The 21,944-nt window shown below is 43.9% G+C and overlaps 1 protein-coding gene across 1 annotated transcript; it reads left to right on the plus strand.

Annotated features, from left to right (window-relative positions):
* The first annotated feature begins 178 nt into the window (after nucleotides 1–178).
* Nucleotides 179–21,623, plus strand: LOC138504838 (surfactant protein C-like). The gene is made up of 6 exons (XM_069625279.1): nucleotides 179–292; nucleotides 7,613–7,756; nucleotides 14,476–14,613; nucleotides 15,648–15,755; nucleotides 18,034–18,172; nucleotides 20,885–21,623. The coding sequence occupies exons 1-6, from the start codon at nucleotides 251–253 to the stop codon at nucleotides 20,992–20,994; spliced, it is 681 nt and encodes a 226-aa protein (XP_069481380.1). The 5' UTR covers nucleotides 179–250; the 3' UTR covers nucleotides 20,995–21,623.
* Nucleotides 21,624–21,944: the final 321 nt, after the last annotated feature.

Here is a 21,944-nt window from a genome sequence, read left to right on the forward strand (position 1 = left end):
AAGGGCAGGTGCTCATTTTAGTTCCTGGTTATTGTTCGCAGAGGTATTCTTAAAATGTCCACACATCAGTTAGCCCTGTCGAGCCAACGTAATGTGGACAATGTGCGTGCCTATTATGTCTGTTAGTTCCTGGTGCATTGACTATAAAGAAGGCCTCTTCCAGTGAGGTGCCATTATCGCTTCTTTAAGAATAATCTGGAAGATTCTAGCACTGACGGTGAAGGGAACAGTCCTAGGACCAACCAGCAGGATGGAAACGGGCAGTAAGATGGACCTGGTGGAGTCCCCTCCAGTGAGTGTATTTTCTTACATTTCTTTAACAGGAGCCTCTTTTCTATAATGATAGGTGTATGTCTACCTTGTTCCTATTTGCAACCTTTCAACATAGGGCCTCATTACAAGTTTGCCCGTCCAGAAACACTGGAGCCGGTAAGCTTACAGGCACTGTTGTATCCGGCCCGGCAAACTATGAGTTTCCTTGGCTGGGTGCCATCTTGCCCGCCAGGTCTGCCCTCGCGGTCGGTACGGCACCCGCCCGCAGACTTTCACTGAAACACTGGCACCATCAATGAGGGTGCCGGTGTTTCAGTGGTCCCCAGTCCCATGGAGTCCTATGGGACTCTATAGGAATGGGGAACAACATAGTTACCGGCGCCTGATTTACCGGCAGCCGGGGTTGTAATACCCCAGTGTTACCGGCAAGCCAGGCGCCGGTAACTGTTTGCCGGTCCGGTTGCAGCTTACTGGATTTACCGGCACGGCTACCGCCGGACTCGTGACGCATGCACGATATCAAGGAAAAATGCCAATGGCGTGTCATCAAAGTTCCTGGAGGAGCAACCGCCAACCTGATTAATGCGGTAACTGATCCACTACCCGGGCAAGGGGTGTTTCAAGGTGAGAATATTAAGCCTTCGTGCTAGATCAGGCGGGCAGCTGAGCTGATGTGAGCTTAATTGGACTCTTTGGTCATTATATCATTCAGATCTCCATGCGTCTAATTATGAATTTGGCAGCAGCTGTAAAAACATGCTATATTTTGAATAACATCTCTTTCTTCCACATCTCTGAGATAGGCCAAGCAGTAATTACCACGTGCCCTATTCCTAGGAATACTGATGTTGTTAAATAATGCATGCAGTAAATACTGCTTCATGATGGGTGATGTACCTCATAAATTGTATAAACGGATACAAGTATTTTCCTTTAAGTGGCAGCATGCAATAATGTGTCCATTCAACTTAAGTGAAAGAATCTATACGGGTCGCCCAAACGAGGTAAATAATGGGCGTCTCACATACACACCTTCTCACCACATTTGCAAAATTGCGAAGACAAGGGCACACAATGATCCTTCTGTGCATTGTTTTGGTGTTACAGAAGTGGTTCAATCCTCTCCATCCTCAAAAAACAGGAAGGGGAATGGGTTAAAAAAAAAATGCAAACACATTTTTTTAAAACTGCATGAGATATTTCAGTAAATTGGCATCCTTGCCTCTGTACCAGCGGCATAGTTGTAATGAGGTGGAGTCCAAGAATTATAGTGTGTGGCAAATCAAATGCAATTACTACATGCGGAAATTCTGCAGAAAATTCGACTAACTCATAAATGATCCCCAATGGGTTTAACACCACAGCCGCCGTTTTGTTGAAGCACACATGTACATTATATGATATGGCGAGTTCCTCCACTGAACGCTGACCAATAGCTGAATCATGTCTTCAAGACTTTCTAGCCTGAAGCTGCTCTTCTGAGCACAGGCTGAACATTGCATATCCTTCCGCCCTCTAAGAATTTGTTTGCCTGATGCAATTTTTTTATATCACCCAAAAAAAATAAAAATAACCTCAAAATCTTCACTGCTGGTGATGTAGACTGAACTGCATGTGCTCCATACAAAGGAGCATCGTTTTAAGGCTTTGCAACCTGTAGAGTTTCTAGATGTTTTGGCCTACAACTCCCATGATCCCTCACCATTGACTATACTGGCTATGGCTGATGGAAGTTGAGTTAAAAACATTTGTAGAGCCGCAGGTTGCCTACACTTAATGGGATTTCCCAGCAATCCAGAGGCATGTCTGGAAATGGGCCCTTGCCCATGTTTTAGGGGACACAAATGGTGAAACTTCTGCACAGCACTCAATGTCTCAGGACCAGAGTCTTGTCTACAACATCAGAAAAATACAGACATCTACTCTCACAATCTTCTACAAACTGATTTTATAAACCGGCTGATTGTGGACAGGAGCACTAAAACCATTTTCCAAACTCCTCATTGACAAGTTTAATACTGGATGCTACTAATGTCACAGTTACAGCTCTACTTTTCAAGTACATGGTCACCACATCCCTCCCCTCTATCACACTGACACTTCTATGCAACAGCACCTCCACACTTGTCTACAAACCGAGTGGACCCCCTTCCTGTGCCTCTGCTCGGGAAGGTTAAAGCCAGCTATCTTGTGTGCAAATAAGCAGGTAATTGCATAAGGGTCTGTAGGACACATTTTTGAATCCTCATTAGCTATTGTGACGATTCCGAGGATATCATCACTTCTCCCCTAGGAGGAGCCCTTTCCCGTGAAGCCTGGGAGGTGAGACTGCTACCCGATAGTCCCCTAGGTGGTGGTACTCAGCAGGTGGATCCCATGTGGAGGGAAGCCCCCTATGGGATTAGAGAACATGGTATCTCCACAACCCACCTTACCCTAGTCCACCTTCCTCACCAACCCATACCAGTACCATTCCCCCTGTTCCCATGTGTTTCTTTTATACTTACAGTATAGCACGTACTGGGAAGAGGAAGAGCAAGGACTATCCAAACAGAGTTCCCCATCACAATACCACGATAAAGAAGAATTCTACAATTTCCTGGGAGATTTACCCATGTATTACTGTGACTACCCAAATAGTGTTCCCTTTCCTAATAACAAGACAAGGATGGACTCTACTAGTTCTTGGGGAGACTGATTCATTTTGTTTTGAGATGAAGAAAAGGCAGAGAGTACTAAGGAGTACCCCTGCAGAACTAAAGTGACCAGTCTAGTCCATATGAACTTGATCGATGTATAAAAACTGAGAAGGACTCAGACTAATGTCGAACCCTCCCTGGAGGAACCAGGAGTTCAGAGAAGGGGGCACTGGAGAGAAGGCAGACTAGGATGCCAGGAAGGGAGCACACCACCACATGGAGGGTCTGGTGTGGAAGGACGACTCCACGAAGGAGGAAGAAGCAACTCCTGGGGTCCTTGGGATGGCGAGCGTGCGTAGCAGGAAGCACGATCCCTGGAAGGAAATGTCCCTTGCGGAGACGCCACAAGAAACAGGGAGCCGCTGACTGGCGAGGAAACACAGAGGCACCAGATGCATCACAGAAGCCCTGAGAGCACCACGGACCATAGAGACTGTTAGGCAAGTGCGAGGGGAGGTAAAAGTGCCTAAGGCAAAGGTGTAGAAGCTAGGAACCTCAATGGAAACAAGAGTCACAGGTCTGGGACCCCAGCCCTGAGAGTATAAGAAGTTGTGAAAGCATTCAGGTTGATCATCATAGTCTCAGTGCTTGGCCGGCTAGCAGACCAGGTGGACTGAACGTGGAAAGAAGAAAGTGTGAGTCTGGGACCCACACCCATACAGGTGATCAAGGCCTCCAAGTTAATCATCATAATCACAATATCTGGCAGGTGGACTGCATCTGCGAGGCTGGGAATGCACCCATAAAACATCTTTGCTAATCTTATAATAATAATACCTGGCAGGAGAGTATACGAGGTGGATTGTACATACAAGTCTGGCACCAGCACCCATGGAAGTATCCTCATCAATCTTAATAGTCACAGTAACTGACAGCACAGGAAGTCATGTTGACTGTGAGTACAACAGCAAAGCAAGGGAAAGGAAGCATTACCATTGACAAACATTGTAATAGCAAATACCTGCCATTGAGAAACCAAGTTGGTGATGAGACCAGGGCAAGGGAGTCATACCCCCTGGTGCTTTATGAACATTTCTGTTAACAGCCAAGAGAGGACATTCCTTCTCTTGTCCCTATAGAAAGCCTAAGACCAGGGGAAGGGAATCATACCCCCCTCTGCTTAATGAACATTTTGCAAACAGCCAAGAGAGTTGAGTCATTTTGGCCCTATAAGAAGCCTAAGCACAGGGGAAGGGAGTCAAACCCTCTGGTGCTTAATGAACATTTTGCAAACAGCCAAGTGAGGAGAGGCATTCTCTTGGTCCTATAAGAAGCTTAATACCAGGGGAAGGGAGTCATGCCTCCTGGTGTTTTATGAACATTCTGCGACAACTAAGAGAGGAGAGTCATTCTCTTGGTCCTGTAAGAAGCCTACGACCAGTGGAAGGGAGTCATGCCCCCTGGTGCTTAAGGAACATTTTGCAAACAGCCAAGTGAAGTGAGTCATTCTCTTGGTCCGATAAGAAGCTTAATACCAGGGGTAGGGAGTCATACCTCCTGGTGTTTTATGAACATTCTGCGACAGCAAGGAGAGGAGAGTCATTCTCTTGGCCCTATAAGAAGCCTAAAACCAGTGGAAGGGAGTCATGCCCCCTGGTGCTTAAGGAACATTTTGCAAACAGCCAAGAGAGGAGAGCCATTCTCTTGGCTCTATAAGAAGCCTAAGACCAGGGTAAGGGAGTCATACCCGCTGGTGCTTTACGGACATTTTGCAAACAGCCAAGAGAGGAGAGTTATTCTCTTGGCACAATAATAAGTCTGAAACCAGTGCAAGGGAGTCCTACCCCCTGGTGTTTTATGAACATTCTGCGACAGCCAAGAGAAGGAAGTCATTCTCTTGGTTTTCTAAGAAACCTGAGAAAGACCTGGGGAAGGGAAACATTCCCCCCAGGAGCTTTGAACATTGTGAAGATAAGGGACTTTATTTTCTTTGTACCTTTTTGGAGAGTCAGTCCAAGGAACCTTTCTGAGACTTTGCTTTCATGCTCTACCCTTGACGAAGAACATTTCATTTGCCCTATAACTAAAGGTGGGGGAATCGTTCAGGGAGAGAGAGACATTCTTCTGAACCAAGACGATCATCCTTTTCCTAGGTTTCTGACACGTTGGTGGACCATTTACTTTTGACAAGACCTCCTGGCAGAATCCTCAGTTTATTTGAGTCAGGGAAGCCCCTCTTCGAAATAGGGAAGTCTATAACCAACAACATGCCACAAGTGTGTCAGTCTCCTATGTCTACACCCTTGCACTAGTCAAATATATACTTCTGCCTTTCCCTTGCACAAAAGTGTAAGGCAGAAAGTAGATCTCAAACTCCAGTCAGGTAGCCAACAGACTACTGACGAGACAGATGGACCGGTGAGTTAATCGCGCGTTGTTCAGATTTGTTTTCGGTGCGCTCCTCTCAAATCCCACTAAGCTTTACATAATTCAGAGATTAATACACTGAGCACCAAAACAAACTGCTAAATCGCAACGCCTTCTACTTATAATACTGCACACTGGAACTAACTGTAGGAGCAAGCACTACATAAGAAGACGGTAACATTATTATGATCATCGTCATCACCTTTATTATTATCATTATTGCTATTATCGAAGTTCCCTGATCAACACATAGCACTGATGCAACTCTCTCCTGAACTGCTCCAACTTCTGCTCTTCAGCACGAGACACCCAACAGACTGCAAAGTGCTTGGCCGACCGCCTCTGTATGATTCCACCCACTCATGTATTCCCTATCTGAACTTCTGCTTTTGCCTAACTGAGCCTGTCCTGTTTCGTTTTGTATACACCCTGAAGCCTGCGGCCGTGTGGCGCAGTAAATACAAATTCAAATAAATAAATAAAGCTTGGTATAACTCTCAGCGAAGGAAAAGGTTTCCTATCAGAAGTGTGGTGTGATAGAAGACTACTAAGAGATCTGGAGTGGATTTAATGAACTTTAAGGATGAGTAATTTAAAGGATCGAGGCATGTTAAGATCATGATAATTGTTCCACTTATCGCCCCTTGTCCCCCTTCTTTATCCCTTCCCAGGTTTTCTAAATTCAAATGGTATTTTATACAGTAAGCATGTTCATTTCTGTTCTTTTAAAAATTCCGCAAAGCTTGTTTACATACAAAAAAAGAAATCCAACAGACACAGATAGCGCACTTCACCCCTGACTTTTTGCCTCCATATCATTTCCAATTTTAGCACCCCAACACAGCTCTGTCAGTGCGCCTCAATCCTGGCCTGCATCTTCCCTAATAGTCCAGTCTTTAGTCCAACACTGTCAAAGCACCTCAACCTTCACCAACATCACCTCATCCAGGCATCCAACCGGTTTACAATGATGTTAACAGTATTGAAATCCTGGTGAGAATTGCTTGCTTGGCCCCAGTTAAAGCACTGCAGGGGTGCAGCCTTTTTTTAAAGGCTGAGGGCTGCCTGCCAAGCCTCATTAAAAGTGTTAAAGATAAGCCGATACATGTCTTCACTGCCCTCATTACATGTGTTGCAGTCCAAATGCGGAGGCTGATCTATTAAAAGGTTCAGAAATGTAAATACTGCCACAGCAAAGTGTTTCAGGTGTGCTGAAGCATGTCTGCACTGTCCTCATTACACACACTGCAGTCAAGCAGCAGCTGCATAGCTCTAGTACTCTCTCCTATATGCACGCCCCATGAATAGTTGTGGCGTGTAGGCAGCGCTTTCAGCTCCATCTAATATCCAAAACGAAAAATACTTCAGTCGTGGCAAGTTTAGTTGCTCATGAAAATGACAGTGGGGGTCATTCCGAGTATGGTGGTAGCCATGGAGCAATTAGCTCCATGGCTGCCTCCCATACCGGTACCGACTCCGGTTTGGTACAATGGGGACTTACCGGTCCATTCCGACCCTGGAGGGACCGGTAAGTCCCCATTGACCAAACCATTCCCCATTCCCATTTGAGCCCCCATTGGGCTCAATGGGAATGGGGAGGGCGCAAATAACGGGCTCGCTAATGGCAAGCCCGTTATTTGCGCCCTGGTCCCCTAACGGGACCCGTAAGGTACATTTGGTCCGACCAAACGTCCCTTACGGTTCCCGTTAGGGGACCTCGGAATCTGGCGGTAGGGGATTACCGGCACCGGTCCCCTACTGCCTGACTCGGAATGACCCCCAGTGCCATGTATGTGCATGTTTGCTCAGGAGTATTTTGTTCAGAGGTGTCAATTGGCTGTAGGCCATTAGAGTAACTTGCATCCAGTCCTGCCAATTTAGTCAACATCACTTTGAATGCTGGGATGTGTAGTTTGACCTTTTCCACTATAAACACAGATTTCAAAGTTACAGTGACTATAGAGCATGGACTGGATAAAGGTGAATTTGAGGAATTGATACCAATTCTTCTCTTAGCCAGCCACTCAAACCCCAGATGCCCATGGAGATGACACCCCGGAGTCTGTACAGAGAACTGCAACAGTTCCCCAAAAATATGCTCGGGACAGAATGTACTGTTATTGGAGTGCACGCCTGTGCAACGTCATCAAGTGGTCCACACATGCATTGCCCGTAGTCCATGTCACTGGAGTTTGTTAAAAGAGACCATCTTGTCTGTGTTGATTGTATCTCCCACTTGCAAGTCCGACTGGCCCTCTCCTCTCCCCCTGCAGGTTTACTCCATATCCCCCAAGGGCTGGACCCCTGAGAAGAGGAAGAAGGTGGTGATTATCTCTGTGGTGGTGGTCGTCCTGTCTCTGATTGCGGTGGCCGCGATCCTGATTGGAGTCAAAATGACCCAGGATCACACAGAGCATGTGAGTACCCCAGTTCATTTCCAGCCTTTGTGTACCATTAGAATGACCATGGATACAAGTCTTTTTTTGTTGTTATAGAGGGGGGAGCCAAAGCTGGCACGAGTGTCTCTGTGAAAGAGCTGACCCAAGCATCACCTCACCCTCAGTTACTTTCACAGAGGAAATAAAAGTGACACTCACACCCAGTGACAGTTAAAACTCAATGCAATCGTCTACTTGCACCGAGTACTTTATCTCTACCCAGGAATGGCATTGCATGTTGGTGCAAAAGTAAAGATGCTAAGCGAGCATGTCTAGTCTGCAAAATTCAAGACAGCAAACTGTGCTATCAGAAAACCTGACTTCCACACTTAACCAATCTATGCAAACCTCTCTCCTTAAATAGCTCCTATTTCCTTTCACTGCCACAACTGAGATCACTTCGAAGTGATTTTGTTAAATGAGCACTAACCAAACCCAACTTACAAATATTGTATTAAACCACAGTGTTGGCTCCATTTGGTGGGCAACAGGGTTTGGCTGAGGCATTCTCCTTTACTGTATAAGGAGCCTGCCAGGACCATTTTAATTTTTTATTTTTTTATTAGTGAGTTGGTTTAAACATTCAAACCTTTTCACAGAAAGAGGTATACAACGGATACAATATAAATAACTTTAAAAATACAGTGCATAGAAAGTTAGAATCCATGAAGTAGCCAAATTAAATTGAAATGCCCAACATTGTAAATATCTTTGTTGACATCGAAAATAAATCCAACAGCCTAGTAATACTGTTGCCCACCATTAAATCAGCCCCCAAAATATTATCAGCTTCAATAGAGGAAAAGTCTGACTGGTGATCGGTCAAGCACCCAATGGTTGGACTTCTGATTATTGGCCTGTCTGCCTGGGACCCTGCCCTAAACCCTCTACTGTAGTTAAAAGCCTTGGAATTAAGGTCATGACTTTGGGCTCTAGAGAGGTGCAAATCTCAGCGGTCTGCCAGACTGGCTTTGTGAAACTTAGGGTTCTGAAGAAGGTGCTCCTGTTTCTCCCCAATGAGGCTAGGAGTAAAATCGTCACTGCTTCCATAATGGGTGGAATTGATTATTGCAATGGCATCGATCTTGGTCTGCCAGAAGCACTGCTTCAACGACTTCAGACCCTCCAGAATGCGGCAGCCAGGTTGGCTCTTCATGCCCCTACACTATCCCTTTCTCAGGACCTTCTTCAGCGTCTTCACTGGTTGCCCGTCAGAACTCGGGTCGAGTTCAAGGTCTTTTGTACGGTCCATCGTGCGCAGAGTTCCATGGGCGCAGAGTTTCTACAGTGAAGCTGTCTCTTTACCACCATAAGAGAATTCTTCGCTCAACCAATGAGTTGCTGCTCACTGTCCCCCGCTTCCGACGTTCTCGTGCAGGTGGCAGATCTTCTCTGTACTTGCTGCGTCTCCGTGGAACGCTCTCCCGTTGCATATCAGGAGCATTCAGGTTCTGTCCAACTTTCGCAAGCAGTTAAAAAAATGTTTGTTTTAATATGTGTTGTTCTCCTCTCCTCTCTGGTGGTTTTTCCCTCCAGCGCATTGATGACTTCTGGTCTTTGCCGCGCTTTATAAATCCTCATACAACACAATACTACAATACAATGCCTAAAGTGTGTATGCTTAAGCTGTGCAGTGCGTTCATAATACAGTACAAGATGTTTTGTTGTTTCAACAGAGTCAGGTTTTTGTGCAAAGTCTACAAATTCTAGAACTCTTAGGCAGAGATATTCTAGGTCCCATACACTGTAAAATAGGCAACTGATTGAATTTTAATCTTATATCTATATATGTCACTTGCTCTAGAACTAGGAAAAAGATACATATATCTAGGTAGTAAACGGTACCAGTCAATTTACTGAAGCAAATTTCAGAGTGGTACATTTCACTGCAACCATAATACTGAAAAATTCTGAAAATATTAAATAAATATATAAAGGGTAGTGGGGTAAGTGGTTAAAATGGGTCAGGATGGGGTTGGGGTGGGGTTATAAGGATAGAAAAACGGTGGCATGGGGGCTCTCCCAAATAAAAAAAAAAAGATTTGAATTTGGTATTTTGGTTGCGGTGAAGTGTACCACTCTGAAATTTGCTTTGGTAATATCACATATAACTGTAGCAAACTCATTTTCCTAGGAAAACTACTATATTCAACATACAGTGTGTACATGCTCAATTCACACACCAATCAAAGTGAAAGAGCTTTCTCTTGACATAGAGAGGGGTTTCGATAAACGGCCCTGTCAAGGCCCAATCATTCTAAAAGTGCCAACATGTTAGTGCAAAATGTGTCCAATGAAGAAATCGAATGAGTGCAAGACCTCAAAAACACATTTAGAAGGAGGATCCAAGATCTTAGAAAATAGGTGCAATTTTGCCCACAGGACTCTCGTCGCCAGCCAGGGCAGCAGGCAAAAGGTTCATACCTTGCTTCATTATCTTTTCTTCAAGGGAGTTCAAAAGAGGACCCCCTCGAGCAAGGAGATCTCCATCCCATAAATTGAAACTGGGACCAGCTTAGCAAGATAACATTTGCACAGCGGAATGAGAGAAAATTGTTAGAGGGTCCTATGGAGCCTTTTTAACTGAACATGAGACTTAGCTCTCAGACAGTTACAGATTGCACATTGGGACTCGCTGTGAGAAATATTAAAACCTAGGTTCTTTATAGAGTCAGTAAGTTCCAAGCAGGCAGTGCCAACTGCCCAACCCATTGTTTTAGGTTTCTGTGAGAAAATGATGATCCTTGATTTGCTTCCATTGATCTGCGGGCTATTGTCCTCAGCATAGGAAGAGAAAACAGTAAGCTCATGCTGCAAACCTACCGCAGTCAAATCAAAGAGCATCACATCGTCAGTGAAAGCCAACCAATTCAATTTAAAAGACCCTAGCTTTACTGGAAAAGATGTAACAGAATCTCTTAGTGAATTTATATTCGAGATAAAAATATTAAAAATCAAAGTGACAGGAGCCAACATGTCTGGGCCAGGGGCCCTAGAAGGGGTATCCTAAGAAAATGGTCTCTAATTTCTGCTACGTCCAAAGCAGTCCGAATGAGGGAACCTGAGACATCATCTGATAAGCCTGGGGAATCGTTATTATGAGGCTCAACATAGATATTCTCATGAAACGAAACCCAAACATCTTCAGTAATGGTATTGGGATCTACGACCAGTCCCCTATTTGTTAATGAATTAGTCAATTTCCAAAACTGGGATATGTTACCATTTACTAGATGGCTTATGGCTTCCTGACTATCCTGTATGCAAAGCTGAAATATAAGGATTTTAATATCATTTCTATAATGTTGGCACATCTTTTTTTTAGTGGCAACGTAATTATGGGCATTTAAAAATTGACTTTGCATGTTTCTGATGAGAATAGTTATCATATTTTTTGCGTTGGTCCCTCTAAGATCGAATCTGTGGGCATAAGGCCTTTGCAAAATGCAGATGCATTGACTCATAAACCTATTTAAACATTTAGAGATGGTGTCGTTTATCGTCTCATCAGCAAACAAATCAAGTACTCAGTAGAAGTAGAACAAACTCTATTAACCTCTTGCGTAAATCTGTTTAACAGAGAATGGATCCATTGCTATGGATAATGGTACTACTGTACCCCCATTATGCGGTTCCTCAAACGATAGCCACGCACACGTCTCAAGATTGCAGCTATTGATTGTAATCTTGAACATTAGTGGGAGATGATCACTCATGATCACTCACACTCATCTCCTTGATTAACAAAGTCGAACATTGTAGCATAAGAGAGGCAGAAACAAAAATATGGTCTATCCATGAATGATTAGAGCCTCTATTCCATGATTAAGCCTAACACTAAGGCTCAGAAGTACCCAGGAGTAGAAGACAAAATTCCAAGTTTTGAAAATTTCAGACTATGCTCTACCCTGTTCAAATAATAGCAATCTACCACCCTTAACAAATAGATCTCTTGGCCCAAGTATGTCAACAGCACAGGCAGAATTGAAGTCTCCCCCAGCCACATTGTTGACCACATGTCCATTACCCAACCAGGCCTCCAACATGTTGCCCTATTCAAGCTGAAAATCATAAAGTTGTCTCTTTGCCGGATTCCAATGTAGATTTATTATAAGAAGTTCCAATTTGGATTCGGAGAACTCAGTCACCGTTGCTAGAATTCCAAAAGTGTCACTGTCTAAAGGAAAGGTGCGCACCCTGAGTCTTAAATCTATTGCTATACCCAATTCCCCACTTAGTCTTCCAAGAGCGCCTTTTACTGCACTATGTGAGTAAATATAAAACCCATTCAAAATTAGGGGGCGGTATGCATAGTTTCTTCCAACATATAGACATCTTAATCCAAAATGGGAAAATTGCAATTAGCCAACCCGGTGAGATTACGAGAACCACAAGAATTCCAAGATAGAAATGTTAGTTATTGTTAAAGGCTGGGTTGACGCTCTTTAGGGATGATGTTTTTGTAGAATGCCTCTAAGAGCCACGACCGACTGGTCGGTCACTTGATTCTGAGCGTTCACCATCCCCTAGAAGAATTTATAAAAGTGGCAACTGGTAGGTCGTTTCAATACTTATTCCTTGTCGTCAAAGAATTCTTGTGATTTTCCAGTACATCTTGTTAGTTAAAATAATGATCAATTTGCCTGCAGTCTCTGAAGTGAATTACATCAAGACCAATAGACATAATTGAGTCAGCCTGGTCCCACACCAACGTAGCCACAAAAATGAATAAAAGTAGGCCACTAGCTTATTACACCCCGAATCAGGTATGACCGGCAGATCTATGTCACCGGTGGGCATCGATTGAAGAGCAAGAATTCTTGCAAAGATAGAAATAGCTTAGAATAGGGGACCTACAATTAGGGATTGTGGGTGGATCCTCAGAATCCCTGCTTTACTCTACTGACAAACAATCCAGTGCAGTTATCTCAATGTCCTTTGGCACAGGCATAAATGTTGTTATTATTGCCTGCAAATACTTTTTTTTAAGGTTTCTGCTTAGAATTCCTACCTTATTGATGGGTTGGGGTTTTTGTAGAGACTTCTTGTGTGACCGAGTCAATTATTTCCTGGTTGTTTGGCAGTGACATTAAACATTTCCCAGAAGACTTCCTTCTAGTGCCCTTGACATTCGTAAGATGTTTAGTTTTGCAATTCTGACAAGCAACTGCCCCCTCTCTTTTTGTTGTATGTGCCGGTGGAGAGAAAGGTCTCACAGTGGTGACTCCAGGACCGCTAACCAGTGCCGGACTATCAGCGTGAGAATCATTAGGTGGAGTTTGAAACAGGACAGGAGACACAGTTAGGCATGTTAAACCAAGGGGAGACTGTTTAATAAAGGGGCCTGCTAGGACAATTGCTTTTACTCTCTCCCTGAGCTATGGGCAGTGTCCATGGTTCTTCTAAGTACAACTAGTTTGTGAATGAGGTGTTGTGGGCGGCTACACTGATCCTAGGCAAATAGGGATGCTTGCCTAAACCTGAGGATTTCCACAAGCCGCACAGCCTCTTCTTAATTGGTGTCCTCAACCCTCCACCCAGGACATGTGGGTGCTGCCTGTTGCTCTCTCTTGTGGCTGCTGAAAGACAAAGGATAGCTCCTCTCGGGTGTAAGCCCACTATAAACTGTGCACAATAACTCGCTCCAAGCCTGTGGGAAACAATGACTACAAATAGCAGTGTTATTTGTGTGTGTCTAAGTCCTGAAAGTGCAGTTGAAAAACGCAGGGGATTGTTTAGGTCGAGACTACTTTGCATTCTGGTATGTGTAACTTTCCATTCAGGATGATGCAAATAAAGCTAGAATCACGCGTTTTGATCAATGTAAACAGGGGAGTTGCTAGGTCTGGAAAAGACCCGGGGCTATGCTGATGTCAGAACTGTTGGGACTGGGGGCTAGCTAGTCTTTTGGCTGTAGCTCCTGACATTCTATCCGGGGCTACAACCAAATGATATGGGGCTATAGCCCCCTTAGCCCCCCCCTAGCAACGGCCATGAATGTAAGGTTGTATATACGGTTGTTTATATTTTGATTTGTGTACTTTTAAGTCATCTTTATGAAGCAGAGGATTAGTTTAGCTCCTTAAAACCATACATTAACACACATTTATATCGGCTAGAGGTGAGAAGACACGTGGTGCAGTGTCTAAAGTGCAGACTGGGATCAAATCTCATTTTACAGAAAGTGTGATGCCGCTCAAATCATTTCATTTCACTGTGCAGCCTCTTCCAAATCTGGGATGCTGAATACATGTTTCCTGTTATAGGGGCAGGAAACAGTAGGGGTTCGTATTGTGGGGGGCAGGGATAGGGGGATGCCAGGAATTGGTATTGTGTTGCGGGAGTTAACAAGGCAGGGTGACAGGTATGGGTTTGGTATTTCAGGGGGTAGGGATGCTTGCTTGACTAGAGCTTAGCTCCTAGAGCTACGCCTGCCCAGGCCACTCTGGGCAAGACTATACATCTGGTTCACAGACAGGCCTAGATGAGGACAACATGAATCCCAGGAGGTGCTATTTGAGCTGTTATGTTTATCAAAAGCTTCCTTATTGAGATACCAAAGGCAAATAAATAAACAAAAATGTGACAAAATCGATGTTATACGAAATGAAATATTGTTACATCTGTCAATCTCTTCTTCATTGAGCTGTACATAAATGTATTTAAAGGTTATTTTACATAAGGACATTTTATTTTAGATTTTTCAGACAGCTTTTAAAAACCAAGATGGCTCTGAAACTCAACAGACGGGCACGATCAACAGCCAGGAGAATGTGGCGACATTTCAAGTGATGGGAACAAACTACACTGCAACAGTGATCTACGACTACACTAACGTAAGTCCGAGCAGTGCTGTCGGGACTTGCAGCAGAGCCTCTGGTTGGTGGGGAGGCTCTCTAAGTTTTGCGAATAGGGTATCTTGTGCAAGGACTTGCAGCCAACAGACACAAGAAATCAGTAAGGCGTGAGAATCAGAAATATCGCGCACAAGACACACTTTTGTTCTGTGGGGTCAAGCCTGTGAAAGCTTCCACCCCTAAGCAGGCGATGATCACCAAACTAGTCGTTAACATCTCCCACTTATTGATTCCAAAGCATAACATGTGTGTACCTTACCCCCAAAACAAAGACATCTTACAAGATACCATCTCAAACGTATGGCAGGCAGTTTGTCAGGCAGATGCACAATTTAAAAGGGACATCAGAATGAAAGGTCAGGAGTGTGACAGGAGAAAAGAAGAGAAAGGAATTGAGAAAATAATGAGAATCAGTACAGAAAGGGAGAATACAGAAGCAAGCAAGAGTGAGAAAGCGAATAAGAGATAAAGAGAGCGCAAGGAGAGATAAAGATAGAACGAATGAGAGAGCAAAACCAAATGATGTAGAAATGTATGGGCAAGAGGCAAAGAGAAACAAGAAAGGTTGCGTAGTTGGAGGGGTGGTGGACGAGCGGAACCTCATATCAGTCTACCCCGTTCCCTCTTGTGCAATTTAATTCATATCCTCCCAATGTTGTGAAGAAAATAAAACATCATTCTGTACAAGCATGTGGATGGATTTTAAAGATTGAGTCTTATGCTCAAAGGGGCAATTAGAAATTTGCTTTATAAGTTCAAAGACGGATGGGGCATTAACGCATCTGAGAAGATCCAGAATTCTCAGAATGTATCTGCGGTAATGCAGGATGATATATCATTATCAACAGTAATGCAGAATAATAGTCAAACGACGTTTACCTGGTTATCTTTACTAAACCCTGGTCTGCTAGCAGAAGGATTGCAACCCTTTACTTAATTCTGAATGGAAACTAGAGATGAAAACAATGTTCTACGTATTAACTGTGCCCCACCACAATGTTTTCTCCAAACAGAGCCTGATCGCCGTCAGAATGAACTCTGCCGTCTGTTTCCTCACAAAAATGGACAAGACCAAGATCCCCAGCCTGGAGTCTATCAGCCAAAGCTTTCAGAGCCTTCAGGTGAGGATTGCACCTGCCCAGCAGGGATAGCTTTAATCCCTTCTGATAGGACCAGCTGGAGGCCCAATAGAAGAGGACGATTGACGGGGGTGGGTTAAAGATGTAGGAAGCTGTGGAAACTGTTCAAACATGTCAGCCAGGCCCTATGCAACTACAGACCTATGTTTTCAATGGATATTGTCCTTGTAAGGTATACAATGACCCTTGTGCAAGAGGCGGAGGTAGCAAACCTGAGCTTCCCATTATTCCTTCTACTTTTTTATTTTTTTGGCCAAGTAGCAGGGTTGAAATAATGACCTGTGGCAGAGCTGACCTGGGTCTTGGCAGGGTCTGATTAATACAACTTCTGAGAGAACCCAAACGGTGGTCGGTCAAAATATCGAAAAAAAAATCTTGAATGACAAAAAGGTCGAAAAAAAAATCTCGGAAAAAAAAATCGAATTTCTTTTTTTTAAATTATATATTTATTTTGGGGTCTGGGATTAAAAAAAATGGTAAAAAAAAATAAAAAAGGGGGGTTTGGGGGGAACCCCCCCATTTCGAATAAAAAACGTCATTAAAAACTTTTTTTTTCTTTTTTTGGCCTTTTTTTTCAAGATTTTTTTTCGAGATTTTTTTTTCGGTATTATGACCATAAACCAACCCAAACATGTACGGATTGGGAGGCATGGTTCTGCTCACAAAGACTGGTGCTTCTGTGGGGAAATCCAGACTATGGCTACACTGCTAAGCAGGTGATAGCACAGCTCCTAGTCCTCTGTGTCCATGAATGCAGCCATCAGGATAGAGGACATGAGACCCATGCACTGCAGTCCACTTTCAATGTTTATCACAGGTTCTTAACCGCTCACAGTAAAACATTCCTTTTGTAGATGTCCAGCCTCCCATGTACTTGTTTAATAATCCTTTGCAATGACGCAAATGAGGAAAGGCATGTGCGCCCCTCGTAAGCACGCCTGCCTGTTTCAGAAACTCTAAAACTGGAGCAAATCTTGAGATGTTTGCAACATTCCTGAGATGCTCATGGAAAAACGTGAGATGCTCATGGGAAAATGTGAGATCCTCATGGGAAAACGTGAGATGCTCATGGGAAAATGTGAGATGCTCATGGGAAAACGTGAGATGCTCATGGGAAAATGTGACGGAGAAAGATTTGGCCAGGTGCATTTCAGCGATGTCCAGACATCTCCAGAGCTGCTCCAGTTTTAGACTCTGTGAATCCGCTTTGAGGCGGCAGGTGCAGGTCTGAGATGCACACCACCATCTCCAGATCTGCTCCAGTTTTAGACGCTGTGAATCTGCTTTGAGGCTGCGGCAGGTGCAGGTCTGAGATACACACCACCATCTCCAGATCTGCTCCAGTTTTAGACGCTGTGAATCCGCTTTGAGGCGGCAGTTGCAGGTCTGAGATGCACACCACCATCTCCAGATCTGCTCCAGTTTTAGACGCTGTGAATCCGCTTTGAGGCGGCAGGTGCAGGTCTGAGATGCACACCACCATCTCCAGATCTGCTCCAGTTTTAGACGCTGTGAATCCGCTTTGAGGCGGCAGGTGCAGGTCTCAGATGCACACCACCATCTCCAGATCTGCTCCAGTTTTAGACGCTGTGAATCCGCTTTGAGGCGGCAGTTGCAGGTCTAAGAGGCACACCGCCATCTCCAGATCTGCTCCAGTTTTAGACGCTGTGAATCCGCTTTGAGGCGGCAGGTGCAGGTCTGAGATGCACACCACCATCTCCAGATCTGCTCCAGTTTTAGACGCTGTGAATCCGCTTTGAGGCAGCAGGTGCAGGTCTCAGATGCACACCACCATCTCCAGATCTGCTCCAGTTTTAGACGCTGTGAATCCGCTTTGAGGCAGCAGGTGCAGGTCTCAGATGCACACCACCATCTCCAGATCTGTTCCAGTTTCAGACGCTGTGAATCCGCTTTGAGGCGGCAGGTGCAGGTCTCAGATGCAAACTGGCATCTCCAGATTTGCTCCATAGGAAATATGAGCAAATTAGGCCATATATGTTTGTTGGGGCTGTGTTGGGGGCATTGCAGAGGACTATATAATGATGTTCTGACCGTAGGCCTCTATGCACTAGTCTATGCAGTTAATGATTTAGTGACTTGTGGTTGAAAATAATGCACATTTGGTAATACTATCCAGAATGACATGTCTTTTCTCTCCTCTCTCTGACTCGCTGTGTCCGTTCCACTCTTTCTCAATTCATCATGTTATCCCTTTCTCTCTCCTCTGCCCTGCTTTTCTCATCTGCATGTGTGCATTCAGTCATCCCGTAGCAGCTCAACGCCACCTAACATCTCCTACACCGTACAGAGGGAGGAGGTTGTGGATCGCTCCGTTTTGGGACGCAGCATTAACACACTTTGCACCACGGTCCCCACCTATTGGGCTCAGGAGAGTACAGGTAATTGTTAGCTTTGTATCATCAAACATGATAACATATAACATGATGGTTTGTGAATAATGACCAGCTCGTGCAACTTTCAGTTGATAACATGGCCACACAAATGTAATGTTTCGGATCATGATGCAAACAAGTCAGGGTCCTGGCAGAAAAAGTTACACAGCTACAGGCCTGCTGCTGGAGGAACCTGCCTAAAGGTTGTCCCCTCACCTCAACACTTGGTAGAACACCCTATTATTCAATACCATGTGAAAAGCATGGGTCAACAAAGTTCGCCAAAAAATCGTCCCACTCTTTTATCAGGGACATCATTTCACCAAAATTTCAGAGGTAACAGAAGTGACATCACACACCTGAAGACATCACAGGAAGTGATATCACATGACCTTTGACCCGGATGGCATCAGTTCCTCTTTAACTGTGGTGACATTACCACCACCAATGGGAGTTTTCTTCTACTGCACAAGAGATATGTAATATCATATCATTGAGGAACTCTTGTGCATCTAGGCCTGACAGCCTTAGCAGTGCCTTGCTAAAGCTTAATCCAACGTGTTTGGGAAAGCTGCTGCAACAGTTGTTTAGTTGTATCTCTGTAACCAACGAACTGCCCGCTACTTGACAAGATAGTATAATCGTTCTGGTGCACAAAAAGGGCTCTCACCAGGAAGCAAAATATGATAGGCTGCTCTCTATGTTAGATGTGCCTGCAAAAATATTTGCATGAGTGTTCCAAATTCAGCGGGCGGAGGAGTGTAAAGTTCTTCCGATGTATCAGAAAGGATTTATTAAGGGGGCAGGCACCCTTACTAACATCATGACACTGACTAACGTGATTGAATACTCCTATGCAAGAGGGCAGTGCTTATATGCATTGTCTGTAGACATTAGCGCGCCCTACGACACGCTCTGCAGCAAAAAGCTATGGACAAAACTAGCCAATTGGGGGATATCACCCGGTCTTCTTAGGATGCTACTCTCTCTATACACGGACACAAATGTAATTGTCAGAATCACTAATGCTGGGGTATCTTCGGATCTGATCCGTACCTAAGTAGGCCTCAAACAAGAGTGCAAATTAGATCTGCTGTTGTTTAATTTATACCTCTCTGATCTTTCGGCCACTTTGGACTCCAGTAACTTGTTCCCCTCAAGGCTGGGGGCCATCAAAATACCCTAGCTGGGTTCTGGCGGCGATCTCATTCTTTTAGTTTCTACATACAGACGCTTACAGAGCAGCTCAGATAAACAATGTGGTTACTCAGAAGCCAGTAGCTTGGTCATTAACTTTTCAAAAACGAAGGTCATGGCTTTTAGCAACCATAAGTTAAAATCTAGGAGCAAGCTTAAATTGAAAATTGGCTCGCATGACACTGAGCAAGTCTCTGAATACATTTATCTTGGACTCACCTTTGACCAGCCTCTTACTTGGGATCATAACCTTGACCAGTTATATGTTAAAGTTAGACAATTGCCTGCTGGCATCTCGCATTTTGAGAGGGAACACACAGGCTTTTCATTGAAGAGATTGACTGAATTATATAAAATCAAAATACGAACAACCATGAAGTACGTTGCGGATGTCTCAACCAGTAAGCATTCATCAATATTGGGATTGATGGAAAGGCGTTGCTTAAAAATGTTGCTTAAGCTTCCTCTTTCCACACCTATTGAGTATGTCCTGTTGGAGACAAAATTGAACTCTGCGATTGGCACCTTGAATGTGAGCACGATTCATTTGTTTCAGAAAGTGTAACAAGCGGCTGAGGATGCCTTATTGAATTTTAACCACCTGTTGACTTGGACTGAATTTATGGGCCATAGCAACATGACTATTAATAGAATTTCCAGGGAGGCCTATGGAATCATCCATCATTCAATACTTGAGAGAAGCTATTTGGGGGCTTGACTGCTTGTGTGCATGTATATATGAAGGTGTGTATCTGCTTGAGTGAAGGGTTCTGGTGGGTGTCATGTGAATTATTGAGAGGAATATGGCTGTGTGACTGCTTTTGTTCATGCATATATATAATTTCGCGCAGGACTGCCAAACCGAATTACTGTTACCGTCAATGAATCCCGCGGAATTACAAGTGGTGGTCGGCAGTGTAAATGCCCTTTTTTGGAGTCCATAGGCATTAAGATTTTGGTGGAATTACCACCAGCGGTAATTCTGCCGATTTTGCAGTGGTAAAGTGGAGGATTGAGAGCCAGCATTTAGCTGGAGTTAAATCCTCCATTTCATGGCCAAGCTCAGAGATTGGCTGAGCCGGAAAGGTGGCAGTAGCGGAATTACTGCTAGTTTTTTACCGCTCGGCACACTCGGAATGAGCCCCACAGAATTTGCAGCGCTTCCACCACAATTAGAAGGCACCCCTTTTTTATATTTCTTTACGGAAAAACAATGGATCATAATTATAACATTAGAGTCGATAAGCGTTACTGAAGGCAATCAATGGTGAATCAGATAGTTATTTATTGGACACTAAAGTAATTTCTTTACTATAGACCTATGATATCACCATATCCCATGGACAGTAGGAATGCTTGCAAACTTCCTATAAATGCATTCCTTGTCTGAGAAGCTCGTTTAATGAAATACTGTGTTATTGAATTTGGGTATGTTCAGAGCGTTATCACTTTGCATAAAGTATACATTGCTCATGGTTTCCATTAATACTAATAGCTTGTCCTTCTTCTGTTTCATTGCAGGTGCACAATCACGTGCAGTGTATGACTGCGTCATCGTGGCATATGAATATCGTGTCATTAACGGAACACTTTACCTTATACTTTATCTAAGATGTGTCCTGAGGGTCTAGAAATGGATGTCATTTGTCTATGAACATACATCAGATCGTTTTGGTGGAGGCATCTATTGTTTCTTAAATTTATAGAAATAAATCAAAAATGAAAAACGGCAAATCTGAACCCTGCTGGGACGGTCTACTTTTTTGCTGAAGTGACGGGGTCTGAGGGCTTGCGCAGGGACTTCCAAATTTGTGAACAGATCTACAATTGCGGAAACGTATGGTGCCTAAGCCTAAAAGTCCAACCTGTCATAAAGCAAAAATACAAAGATGATTAAGTCACTTGCATTACATTTGGGGGAAATAATGCTGCCTGTTACAGTGTGAAGAACAGGGAAGTATCTGTACAATGCACTGTATGAAAACATGAGGTTAATTGATATGATCTATTCTATAGACATGTATGGTTGGTATTCTCTTAATTACTCTGGTTCTTCATGACGATGCCATGTCTAGGGGAGGATAGCTCAGGGGCAATGTGCTCGCATGGGAAACAAGACGACACAGAACAACACAGGTTTGATTAAGCAAATTATAAATAACCTATGATATCTGATACACAAATGTAGTGGGTGGGCGTGCACACTCTCTACTGGCTCATAGACCACAGCCTTTGAATAAAGAAATATTTGTTTTCCCAACTTGGTTTCCTGTAATCCTTTTTAGGGGGTATTGATAAATGCGTAGGATATTAAGGAGAATATAAAGGATACCTATTTTGGGAAGTTGGGATTGAAAGGATTTTTAGGGAATAAAACAGCAGTTCATCTGACGCAGTACCATTGTGACGCAATGCATCACAAAGGTCAATGACAATCACTTCCTTCCTGTGCACCGCATCAACAGGTCAATATTGCAAAACACAAACTTTGTTTTCAACTTAAAAAGACCTATATGGGCCTCTTCTATTGGTACGTTGTTATTCAGATACCATCTCGGAAATAATGAATGCCTACACATTT

This window comes from Ambystoma mexicanum, chromosome 11, assembly GCF_040938575.1.
Source record: "Ambystoma mexicanum isolate Mex_15411 chromosome 11, UKY_AmexF1_1, whole genome shotgun sequence".
NCBI lineage: Eukaryota > Metazoa > Chordata > Amphibia > Caudata > Ambystomatidae > Ambystoma > Ambystoma mexicanum.